Source organism: Pseudophryne corroboree, chromosome 10 (assembly GCF_028390025.1).
Source record: "Pseudophryne corroboree isolate aPseCor3 chromosome 10, aPseCor3.hap2, whole genome shotgun sequence".
Taxonomy (NCBI): Eukaryota; Metazoa; Chordata; class Amphibia; order Anura; family Myobatrachidae; genus Pseudophryne; species Pseudophryne corroboree.
Window position 1 is genome coordinate 225,325,835 of NC_086453.1, and position 13,343 is coordinate 225,339,177.

General features: G+C 44.9%; 1 protein-coding gene across 12 annotated transcripts in view; it reads left to right on the forward strand.

The window, feature by feature from the left end:
- Positions 1 to 13,343, forward strand: part of RERE (arginine-glutamic acid dipeptide repeats) — a 719,262-nt gene that overhangs the window by 660,546 nt on the left and 45,373 nt on the right. For all 12 annotated transcript variants that reach the window (XM_063943111.1, XM_063943110.1, XM_063943109.1 and 9 more), the window contains one exon: positions 5,422 to 5,584. In XM_063943111.1, the coding sequence (XP_063799181.1) occupies positions 5,422 to 5,584 (163 nt within the window). The remainder of the gene's footprint in view (positions 1 to 5,421; positions 5,585 to 13,343) is intronic.

Consider the following 13,343-nt stretch of genomic DNA (forward strand, 5'->3'; position numbering starts at 1 on the left):
TGCGTCAAACTTTTTGACAGTATAGTAGTGAAGGGAATCAGTATGTTATATTGGTGCACGGGATCCCAGGGCTCTAAATGTCAGCGTCTGGATCCCGAAGTTAAATACACAGACAGTGGTGAGTAAAGGGTGTTCTACCTTCTCCCCACCCCTCTAGCCCTAACCCTTAACCCTCCTTACCTGCAGCCTAACCCTAGCCACCCCCTGGAGATGCCTAAACCTAACCCACCAACCCCCGCAGCCTGACCATAACATCCCCCGGGGGTGCCTAATCCTAACCCATCCTGCCCGCAGCCTAAAGGTGGTTACACACTTCTCTTGAACGGCCGATATATAGAGGGTCCGTCGGCCAGTGTGTACGGCCGATACGTCTGTGAACTCCGTCGTTCACAGACGTCTCGCGTCAGTCCCGCAGCACAGCCGACGGCCAATATATCTACCGATATATTGGCGCGTCGCTGTGTGTGTACAAGCGGTCGGCCGACCGCCCGTAGATATGCTGCAGCAGCCGGCGGTGATTGACAGCTGAACTGGGCGGACGTGTGTACACACCCGCCCAGTTCATGACGTCAGTCCCCGACGGATCGGGCAGTGTGTATGCTCAGTACACTGCCCGATCCGTCCATAGATATATCTGCCGATCAATTGATCGGCAGATATATCTACCAGTGTGTACCCACCTTAACCCTAACCTTCCCGTCCCCAGTAGTCTAAACCTAACCCCCTGACTGATGCCTAAACCTACCCCCCCACACCCTCACCCAGATCTAAGCCTAACCTTACAGCTATACTTACGGCCAGGATGCCGGCTGTTGGGATTTCAGTGTCGGTTTCCTGGCCCATTCGGAGTACTGGTGTCAGGATACTTGGCATCTGTAATCCAGCTGCCGGGATCCCGACGGCTAGCATCTTGACCGCATCCCCAGTGAAGTTATATTTGTAAAGATTACACAGATCGGAGGGGTTATTAACACGTCCCAGGTTATTTTAAACTAGGATGAATTAGAAAGGAGTTGCAAACTAATATTTGCATTGGTTAGGGGTAGAATTTTCTATACTTGGACATTTATATTCCAGTTTATGGCAAATGCTAAAGAGAGCAATGATCTCTAAAATAGCTGGGCTAGATGCTGATGGCTGGATAGTAAAAGGTGCATGGTCTGGGAAAAGACTGTTCTCATTTCACTCGCACTGATGCAGGTTCCTGTTGAAGGTGCCTTGAGTACAGAAATGCATTGAGCCAAGTCTGTATCATGCGGATATACACATCAGCACAGTCGGGCAAAGCGGAGTTTACATTTACCATCACCGCACTGAGCTGTCACCAGCTATTGCACATCAGCAGCATAAGAAAACCCGCACTGCATTGAGTAGTGTCTACATCTACCTTCACCGCAATGAGCCATCACCAACTTTTGCATACTGGCGGCAGCATAGGAAAACTGCACTGAGCTGCCATTAACAAACACTTATCAGCAGTACTGGAAAACCCGTACAGGCTGTATAAGCTGCAAAGTGACACAGGCACAAGTACCGCGATAAGAGCATCCTTTCTGACCTTAAGATATTTTTTATTTTCTTAAACTGCTTCTACTACAGTAGGTGTATGGCCAGCTTTACAACCTAAGGGTATGTTGTCTGACCTGGCTGGTTGGGACAAAAATCTGGTAATAGATGGAAGCAAATGACAATTGACCATTTGTTCCCAAACACTGAAAAATAGACAAAAATGGTCAATCGGACAAATTGGTTAAATCCATTTCATTTAACCAATTTGTATGAATTACCGTTAAGTTTTCTGGCATTTTGGAGCAAATGGTAAATTGTCATTTGCTCCCATTCGTTACCAGATTTTCTTTTCAGCCAACCAGATCGGACAATAAATCTTTAGGTGTATGGGCAGGTTATGTGTTTAAATTCTCCTCTTTAGGCCATCCGAGCCAGGTCAGTTATGGGGTTTTACATTTTGAATAGACTTTGTGATTTCTCAGTAGACAGTTTGTTGTGTAAGAGACCATAGGTGATATATTTACAGTTGGGGAGATGGATGTTGTTCTATAATTTTGCTTTGTTAAATTAATTTATTTTGTCCTGTTAATACAGATGTTCATAATATATTCCCTATTCTTCAAGGTATTTGCTGCTTATTTAAGAGTAAAAATAGCTAGATCTATTTTCCCATGATAAGTTACCCTACAGAAGATTTTCCTAATCTCAATGTATTAAACATTAGTAGACCATAGTCTAAAATGTGTAAAAGGTACGTGACGTGTAGTAGTGTCTAACAATGAAAATATAAGCTACTGAATAGTTCTTATTCCTAGTTAGCAACTGTTACATCTTAGAAAATAATACGTTAGAAGTAAGCATATTGTAAAAACCACTGTGCAGTACACTGAATATCAATCAGGTGTCACTGATGACATTAAAACAATTTAGAGGAAAAATTGTCAAATCACTAACATTGTGGGTCTTGCCTCATACTTATCCTGTTGTCAGTGAATCAGAAAGGCGATAGTCATAGCTATATTTCTGTGTTCCTCTGAGCATCCAGAGCCAAACTAACATTTTGAAATCTTTACCATAAAAAAGGCTGTATATTAAAGGTAAGATTTCCGGCCACATTGCACCAGTCTCAAGCAAATAGAGAACTTGTCTTTGCCTATTGGTCTGACCATGGTGGCCTTTTCAGCCTTCCTTGTTGCAGCCTAGCTGTTGAGTTGTACAAAAGAAAATAAATATTCAGTGATTTCAGTGTGCTCCATGGTCTCCTTGACAGCACAGACTACTGCAGTGTAAGATCTAGGAGAAGCACCAGGATCTGGTCTAGGGATTCCAGGAGGAGATGCGGAGTTGAAATACTTTGCAGTTGTTTTGGTTCTTTCAAAGCCAACCTAGGAAGGTAATGTAAGGAAGAGTGAGGACTAGTTCTCCCTATGCCTATCTGCTTTAAACTTTCGAGCATTTGCTGGACTAGGAGGCATACCGAATTTATCCATAGTAATGCAAAAATATATAGCCCGTCTGTGAGAGGTTCCCAGATCATGTCGCGTGATTCACGCATAGGAGACTAGGGGTCGGATGTAATGGCTTGCGAAACAGCCGGACCTCCGAGACTCTGGCCGAACTCGTACATATTTGTAAAGCAGCAAACGAGGCAAAGCCACCAAAGTTTTGCCTTGTAAACGTTTGCTCCTTGAAAAAAAGTACGAGTCCGGCCGTCTCGCAAGCCATTACATCCGGCTCCAGGTCTCAATTTCGGATTTAGATGAAAGTGTTTTTGCAGTGGCTGATGGCAAGCCAAATTGCTACTCCCACACCTGGGTGGATAAAGCAGATGGAAGAGCTGTGGGGAAGTTGTGGCAAACAGGTAGGATGATGACATAAGCTGGTGGCTGGTGCCCCATCAATGCAGGTTCTGCCAGTCCTTTGTTTAACTAGTGCTGTCTGTTATTTTCTATTTTTGACAGATATTAATATTCACATTATCAATTAAGAAATGTTAATTAACTGTACAGTGCAAGTGAGGCATAAATATTGTGTAAGATGTACATACAGCATACACCTTTGTATGGATTTAACCGAAGAACGGAGCTCTTCTCTCTCCTACTGATATCACAGAACATACTGTATATCATGGTTATGTCTTACGCAAAGATCAGAATTAACTTGGAGCTATTGTTATCTTTTGCCTATGGCACAAATGTTTGAGCAGAGATGATTGTGTAATATATATTATGTTTTTATCACTACTGGTCCTTTAAGGTAACCTGAAACTCTGTAGCCAGCTTTCTTTCTCTGTTTGCTTTCTTGCTATGAAGCCTGGTACAATACAGGGAGGCTTGTACTCTGCACTGCAGGTGTGATACCTGTGATAAGCAGTCTGGGCTGGCACCTCCCTGTGTATTGTGCAGCGGATACCCACATTATTCACTTAATACGGAAATACAAGTATTAGGGTTCAATGCACACACAGGTGATGTCCAAGAAATCTCTCATCAACTTCTCTTTGTAGGTTCGACAGGTAAAAGTTATATCTTTTTATCTATTTTAGAGATATAGGAGACATTAACATTAATTGAATACAATGTTTAAGCAACATTACTGGAAGTTATACTATTAATATGCTACTAGCTGCCTTCCATATACTTGTGTAAGAGAAAGCGTTGTTTTTATAAAATTGTCTGTAGAATATTGGGTGGATGAGATTATTTATTTTTTGTACCTATCTTGAGAGCAACTATAAGACCACAGCCATGCATGTTGTGTGACAGTCCCTGACGTGTTCTATGATGAGGGTGTTATCTATCTATCTTTAGAGCATATATAAGACCACAGCCATGCATGTTGTGTGACAGTCCCTGACGTGTTCTATGATGAGGGTGTTATCTATCTATCTTTAGAGCATATATAAGACCACAGCCTTGCATGTTGTATGACAGTCCCTGACGTGTTCTATGATGAGGGTGTTATCTATCTATCTTTAGAGCATATATAAGACCACAGCCTTGCATGTTGTATGACAGTCCCTGACGTGTTCTATGATGAGGGTGTTATCTATCTTTAGAGCATATATAAGACCACAGCCTTGCATGTTGTATGACAGTCCCTGACGTGTTCTATGATGAGGGTGTTCTCTATCTATCTATCTATCTATCTATCTTTAGAGCATATATGAGACTGCAGCCATGCATGTTGTGTGACAGTCCCTGACGTGTTCTATGATGAGGGTGTTATCTATCTATCTTTAGAGCATATATAAGACCACAGCCTTGCATGTTGTATGACAGTCCCTGACGTGTTCTATGATGAGGGTGTTCTCTATCTATCTATCTATCTATCTATCTTTAGAGCATATATGAGACTGCAGCCATGCATGTTGTGTGACAGTCCCTGACATGTTCTATGATGAGGGTGTTCTGTATCTATCTTTAGAGCAGATATGAGACAGCATCCATGCATATGTGACAGTCCATGACTTGGGGTTCTGTTATTACTAACCTAATAAATAGCATTGTTTTAGCTCGATATAGGAGTTTGTACGTTTTGTAACGTTGCGTGGTTATCTTGTTTTATTGTGACCTAAGTGGATAAAGACAACATTTCCCCTGGGCTTATCTGCAAATTGCAACTTTAGCAAAGCTGTTTTTGTGTGTGAAGGGCTTGTGATTAAGGGATACAGAGAAGTCAGTGACACCTATACTACTAGAAACTATGGACTATCTGCAAATAAGACTTGCCTATTTTAATAAAGTACTTAGAATCACATGAATGCTTTTTATGCTTTTTGTACTTTTTTCCGCCGTAAATAGCCCAAACAAGTTATCAGTGTTTCCTCCTATGGCATTAGCCTTTTTTATTTGAAATTGTAGTTCTATAATTTGTGAATATGCTATTTACGTTGTTACTTGCTGCTTTCAGGGGGAACTTATTACCTTTTATTACTATTGGAAGAAAACTCCTGAAGCGGCCAGCTCCCGAGCCCACCGCAGGCATCGCAGGCAGGCAGTTTTCCGCCGGATCAAAACTCGCACTGCCACCACCCCTGTAAACACTCCCTCCCGACCACCATCCAGCGAATTCTGTGAGTGCATTCTGTGACCAGCAAAACATGCGTTATAACCTTAACCTTTGTTTAAAGAATCACATTCAGTGCTGGAAATGTTTACATAAAGAAACAGGATTGAACTTGAACTGAAATAAGTCCGTTAATGTAAACAGTTTGTCTGCTGTTAGCACTAACCCTTTACAATTGGCAAGTGTTAAAGGTTTTAAGATATCATATTATGGGCAGTGATACAAAAAGTAGGAGACCAGTGCTTATCTAGCCGTTGTGATGTGTATGTTGGGAGTTGTAGCTTTGGAGCAGCTTGCCGGAGAACCTGTCATAGCGAAACACACACATACAGTATTTCTTTGTAAGTAAGAAAGGATTGTGAATGTTTAACAGAAGTATTTAGCACTTTTCTCAGCTGTATATGAAGAGGGTTTGTGGTTTTTATACTGCTAGAAAAGACTGTTTTGGTTTTACCATCCATAGAATGCAGTTACATAGGGTAGGGCGCTGGCAGCAAAAAAGAGGTAAATACTGTAGATAACTGTATAAGTTAGTATTTCAATATAGGTTTCGATTTTGCAAAAAATTTTAATTCGCAGGAACATGTCTTGTTTGGGGTGTGATACAGATGATAGACATTATAAAGATCTACAGTCATTAGGTCTAAACCATAGAATCGACAGTTTGTCTTTGTGTTCATTTTGTGTTCTTAACCTTTTAACACATTTGTTGCTCCAGTTCGCATTACACGCCACAAGGTTACTAAAGGTGATAGTTTGTAACATGGATAGTAAATGCAGAAGAAGTTGTAAGAACATGAAGTGTGTCGACCTTTTGCCTGTTGATGCTATGGTGTGGACCTATTGAAACCATTATATGAAAAAATGGCTGTAGCCGGATACAGAATTAGTGAAACCTATGCCAGCCTATCATGTATGTGTCAGACTAGACACCAGAGACCATAGTTTCATGTCTTGTATATGAAATTGGGTATCTGATTCTGAGTCAGATGCAGTGGAGCAGTGTTTTGTCCCGATTGTTAGCACACACAGACACTGTACTGATTCAGGCACACCGTGTCTGACATGTATTAGAAGTGTATGCACGTTTTAGGTGGCTAATCATATGCACAGAGATTCTGCGAGTACCATGGTTGCTGAAAGGGGTTGCATACAGAGTGATTTATCGCTCACATTGGAAGCCCTAATCAGACAGAGACTCTGCACCTAGCATATAGGGCTAGTGTTTATTTCAATGGAATTACTGATGATGGTGTTTACAGATGTACCAGGTATATAATATAGATAGGCAGTGGTTATAGCTGGGCGCCCCTATACAATATGTGAGTCACTTAGTTGAATAGAATGATACATTCCTTTGTGGAGGTCGGTCCTCAAGATTTCTTTTGGCCAATGCGTATTCCACTCTCAGTACATGAAATGGTATAAAAACATATCATGTGTAATACAGTTTGAATGTTTTTCAAATTTAATACAACACGTATACACAAAACCAAAATATTTCTAAAATATCAATCCCATAAGTCCAGGTGTAAGGTGCTACAGATGGAACAATTACCAGAGCAATTGGAGAACTGGTTTGAAACAGTCCTCAAACAAGTGCTATGGGTCTTTCTCAAGGCGATGTGTAAAATGTCCCCTCCTGAATCCCCTTTTCTCTGACGTCCTAGTGGATGCTGGGAACTCCGTAAGGACCATGGGGAATAGCGGCTCCGCAGGAGACTGGGCACAAAAAGTAAAAGCTTTAGACTAGCTGGTGTGCACTGGCTATGACCCTATGACCCTCCTCCAAGCCTCAGTTAGATTTTTGTGCCCGAACGAGAAGGGTGCAAGCTAGGTGGCTCTCCTGAGCTGCTTAGAAGTAAAAGTTTAAATAGGTTTTTTATTTTCAGTGAGTCCTGCTGGCAACAGGCTCACTGCATCGTGGGACTAAGGGGAGAAGAAGCGAACTCACCTGACTGCAGAGTGGATTGGGCTTCTTGGCTACTGGACATTAGCTCCAGAGGGACGATCACAGGTTCAGCCTGGATGGGTCCCGGAGCCGCGCCGCCGGCCCCCTTACAGAGCCAGAAGAGCGAAGAGGTCCGGAGAAAGCGGCGGCAGAAGACGTTCCTGTCTTCAAATAAGGTAGCGCACAGCACTGCAGCTGTGCGCCATTGCTCTCAGCACACTTCACACTCCGGTCACTGAGGGTGCAGGGCGCTGGGGGGGAGCGCCCTGAGACGCAATAAAAACGATATAAAAACCTTATATGGCTAAAAAAAAAAAAATGCATCACATATAGCTCCTGGGCTATATGGATGCATTTATCCCCTGCCAGTTTCCTGAAAAAAGCGAGAGAAAAGGCCGCCGTGAAGGGGGCGGAGCCTTTCTCCTCAGCACACAAGCGCCATTTTCTTTCACCGCTCCGCTGGAAGGACGGCTCCCTGACTCTCCCCTGCAGTCCTGCACTACAGAAACAGGGTAAAACAGAGAGGGGGGCACTATTGGCAGCTAATATATAAATACAGCAGCTATAACAGGGAGTAACACTTATATAAGGTTATCCCTGTATATATATAGCGCTCTGGTGTGTGCTGGCAAACTCTCCCTCTATCTCCCCAAAGGGCTAGTGGGGTCCTGTCCTCTATCAGAGCATTCCCTGTGTGTGTGCTGGGTGTCGGTACGATTGTGTCGACATGTATGAGGAGGAAAATGATGTGGAAGCAGAGCAATTGCCTGTTAGTGATGTCACCCCCTAGGGAGTCGACACCTGACTGGATGGTAGTAATTAAAGAATTACGTGACAATGTCAGCACTTTGCAAAAAACTGTTGACGACATGAGACAGCCGACAAATCAATTAGTGCCTGTTCAGGCGTCTCAGACACCGTCAGGGGCACTAAAACGCCCGTTACCTCAGATGGTCGACACAGACCCTGACACGGATACTGAATCCAGTGTCGACGGTGACGAGACAAACGTAATGTCCAGTAGGGCCACACGTTACATGATCACGGCAATGAAGGAGGCATTGAACATTTCTGACACTACAAGTACCACAAAAAAGGGTATTATGTGGGGTGTGAAAAAACTACCAGTGGTTTTTACTGAGTCAGATGAATTAAATGAGGTGTGTGATAAAGCGTGGGTTTCCCCCGATAAAAAACTGCTGATTTCTAATAAATTATTGGCACTATACCCTTTCCCGCCAGAGGTTAGGGCACGTTGGGAAACACCCCCTAGGGTAGATAAGGCGCTCACACGCTTATCAAAACAAGTGGCGTTACCGTCTCCTGATACGGCCGCTCTCAAGGAACCAGCTGATAGAAGGCTGAAAAATATCTTAAAAGGTATATACACACATACCGGTGTTATACTGCGACCAGCGATCGCCTCAGCCTGGATGTGCAGCGCTGGAGTGGCTTGGTCGGATTCCCTGACAGAAAATATTGATACCCTGGATAGGGACAGTATATTATTAACTATAGAGCATTTGAAGGATGCATTACTATATATGCGAGATGCACAGAGGGATATTTGCACCCTGGCATCTAGAGTAAGTGCGATGTCCATTTCTGCCAGAAGAACGTTATGGACGCGACAGTGGTCAGGTGATGCGGATTCCAAACGACATATGGAAGTATTGCCGTATAAAGGGGAGGAGTTATTTGGGGTCGGTCTATTGGACCTGGTGGCCACAGCAACGGCTGGAAAATCCACCTTTTTACCCCAGGTCACCTCTCAGCAGAAAAAGACACCGTCTTTTCAAACCCAGTCCTTTCGTCCCTATAAGGGCAAGAGGGAAAAAGGCCGCTCGTTCCTGCCCCGGGGCAGAGGAAGGGGAAAAAGACTGCACCATGCAGCCTCTTCCCAGGAGCAGAAGCCCTCCCCCGCTTCTGCCAAGTCCTCAGCATGACGCTGGGGCTCTGCAAGCAGACTCGGGCACGGTGGGGGGCCGTCTCAAGAATTTCAGCGCGCAGTGGGCTCACTCGCAAGTGGACCCCTGGATCCTGCAGGTAGTATCACAGGGGTACAAATTGGAATTCGAGACGTCTCCCCCTCGCCGGTTCCTGAAGTCTGCTCTACCAACGTCTCCCTCCGACAGGGAGGCAGTATTGGAAGCTATTCACAAGCTGTATTCCCAGCAGGTGATAATCAAGGTACCCCTCCTACAACAGGGAAAGGGGTATTATTCCACGCTGTTTGGTACCGAAGCCGGACGGCTCGGTGAGACCAATTTTAAATCTAAAATCTTTGAACACTTACATAAAAAGGTTCAAATTCAAGATGGAGTCACTCAGAGCAGTGATAGCGAACCTGGAAGAAGGGGACTATATGGTATCTCTAGACATCAAGGATGCTTATCTCCATGTCCCAATCTACCCTTCTCACCAAGGGTACCTCAGGTTTGTGATACAAAACTGTCATTATCAGTTTCAGACGCTGCCGTTTGGATTGTCCACGGCACCACGGGTCTTTACCAAGGTAATGGCCGAAATGATGATTCTTCTTCGAAGAAAAGGCGTATTAATTATCCCTTACTTGGACGATCTCCTGATAAGGGCAAGGTCCAGGGAACAGTTAGAGGTCGGAGTAGCACTATCTCAGGTAGTGCTACGTCAGCACGGGTGGATTCTAAATATCCCAAAATCACAGCTGATTCCAACAACACGTCTACTGTTCCTAGGGATGATTCTGGACACAGTCCAGAAAAAGGTGTTTCTCCCGGAGGAGAAGGCCAGGGAGTTATCCGAGCTAGTCAGGAACCTCCTAAAACCAGGACAAGTATCAGTGCACGAGAGTCCTGGGAAAAATGGTGGCTTCTTACGAAGCGATTTCATTCAGAAGATTCCATGCAAGAACTTTTCAGTGGGATCTGCTGGACAAATGGTCCGGATCGCATCTTCAGATGCATCAGCGGATAACCCTATCTCCAAGGACAAGGGTATCTCTCCTGTGGTGGTTACAGAAGGCTCATCTTCTAGAGGGCCGCAGATTCGGCATTCAGGATTGGATGCTGGTAACCACGGATGCCAGCCTGAGAGGCTGGGGAGCAGTCACACAGGGAAGAAATTTCCAGGGCTTGTGGTCAAGCATGGAAACGTCTCTTCACATAAATATCCTAGAGCTAAGGGCCATTTACAATGCCCTGAGTCAAGCAAGGCCTCTGCTTCAGGGTCAACCGGTATTGATCCAGTCGGACAACATCACGGCTGTCGCCCACGTAAACAGACAGGGCGGCACAAGAAGCAGGAGGGCAATGGCAGAAGCTGCAAGGATTCTCCGCTGGGCGGAAAATCATGTGATAGCACTGTCAGCAGTGTTCATTCCGGGAGTGGACAACTGGGAAGCAGACTTCCTCAGCAGACACGACCTCCACCCGGGGGAGTGGGGACTTCATCCAGAAGTCTTCCAAGTGATTGTAAACCGTTGGGAAAAACCAAAGGTGGACATGATGGCGTCCCGTCTCAACAAGAAACTGGACAGATATTGCGCCAGGTCAAGGGACCCTCAGGCAATAGCGGTGGACGCTCTGGTAACTCCGTGGGTGTTCCAGTCGGTATATGTGTTCCCTCCTCTGCCTCTCATACCAAAAGTACTGAGAATCATAAGAAGGAGAGGAGTAAGAACGATACTCGTGGCTCCGGATTGGCCAAGAAGAACTTGGTACCCGGAGCTGCAAGAGATGCTCACGGAGGACCCGTGGCCTCTACCTCTAAGGAAGGACCTGCTCCAGCAGGGACCTTGTCTGTTCCAAGACTTACCGCGGCTGCGTTTGAAGGCATGGCGGTTGAATGCCGGATCCTGAAGGAAAAAGGCATTCCAGATTAAGTCATCCCTACCCTGATCAAGGCCAGGAAGGATGTAACTGCAAAACATTATCATCGCATTTGGCGAAAATATGTTGCGTGGTGTGAGGCCAAGAAGGCCCCTACGGAGGAATTTCAACTGGGTCGTTTCCTACATTTCCTGCAAGCAGGATTGTCTATGGGCCTAAAATTAGGATCCATTAAGGTTCAAATTTCGGCCCTGTCGATCTTCTTCCAGAAAGAACTGGCTTCAGTGCCTGAAGTTCAGACGTTTGTCAAAGGGGTACTGCATATACAGCCTCCTTTTGTGCCTCCAGTGGCACCTTGGGATCTCAATGTAGTTTTGGGGTTCCTAAAATCACATTGGTTTGAACCACTTGCCACAGTGGATTTGAAATATCTCACATGGAAAGTGGTAATGCTGTTGGCCCTGGCTTCAGCCAGGCGCGTATCAGAATTGGCGGCTTTATCCTATAAAAGCCCTTACCTGATATTTCATTCGGATAGGGCGGAATTGAGGACTCGTCCTCAATTTCTCCCTAAAGTGGTTTCAGCGTTTCACATGAATCAACCTATTGTGGTACCTGTGGCTACTAGGGACTTGGAGGACTCCAAGTTGCTGGACGTAGTCAGGGCCCTGAAAATATATGTTTCCAGGACGGCTGGAGTCAGAAAATCTGACTCGCTGTTTATACTGTATGCACCCAACAAGCTGGGTGCTCCTGCTTCTAAGCAGACGATTGCTCGTTGGATTTGTAGTACAATTCAACTTGCACATTCTGTGGCAGGCCTGCCACAGCCAAAATCTGTAAAAGCCCATTCCACAAGGAAGGTGGGCTCATCTTGGGCGGCTGCCCGAGGGGTCTCGGCTTTACAACTTTGCCGAGCAGCTACTTGGTCAGGGGCAAACACGTTTGCTAAATTCTACAAATTTGATACCCTGGCTGAGGAGGACCTGGAGTTCTCTCATTCGGTGCTGCAGAGTCATCCGCACTCTCCCGCCCGTTTTGGAGCTTTGGTATAATCCCCATGGTCCTTACGGAGTTCCCAGCATCCACTAGGACGTCAGAGAAAATAAGAATTTACTTACCGATAATTCTATTTCTCATAGTCCGTAGTGGATGCTGGGCGCCCATCCCAAGTGCGGATTGTCTGCAATACTTGTATATAGTTATTGTTACAAACAAATCGGGTTGTTTATTGTTGGAAGCCATCTTTTCAGAGGCTCCTACGGTTATCATACTGTTAACTGGGTTCAGATCACGAGTTGTACGGTGTGATTGGTGTGGCTGGTATGAGTCTTACCCGGGATTCAAGATCCTTCCTTATTATGTACGCTCGTCCGGGCACAGTATCTTAACTGAGGCTTGGAGGAGGGTCATAGGGGGAGGAGCCAGTGCACACCAGCTAGTCTAAAGCTTTTACTTTTTGTGCCCAGTCTCCTGCGGAGCCGCTATTCCCCATGGTCCTTACGGAGTTCCCAGCATCCACTACGGACTATGAGAAATAGAATTATCGGTAAGTAAATTCTTATTTTAAGCCATGCTCCACCAATCGTGGATCTTGATTTAACATCATAAAACTTTCACCCAATGACATCCTTCCTTACTACTGTGTTATAGTGGACTTAGCTGTCACTCAAATCCAAAATATTGAGAAAGACCCATAGCATTTTGGGTTGAAACGCGTTGGATGTTTTGTGGATCCTGTGTTCCGGTGAAGGGTGAACTGCCATTCATTTACCAGAGAAGTACACCTGACTGCCTGCCCGCCCGGGGGGATCGTTGTGGTGACTATACAAATAACACACTTGTTTGAGGACTGTTTCAAACCAGTTCTCCAATTGCTCTGGTAATTGTTCCATCTGTAGCACCTTACACCTGGACTTATGGGATTGATATTTTAGAAATATATTGGTTTTGTGTATACGTGTTGTATTAAATTTGAAAAACATTCAAACTGTATTACACATGAT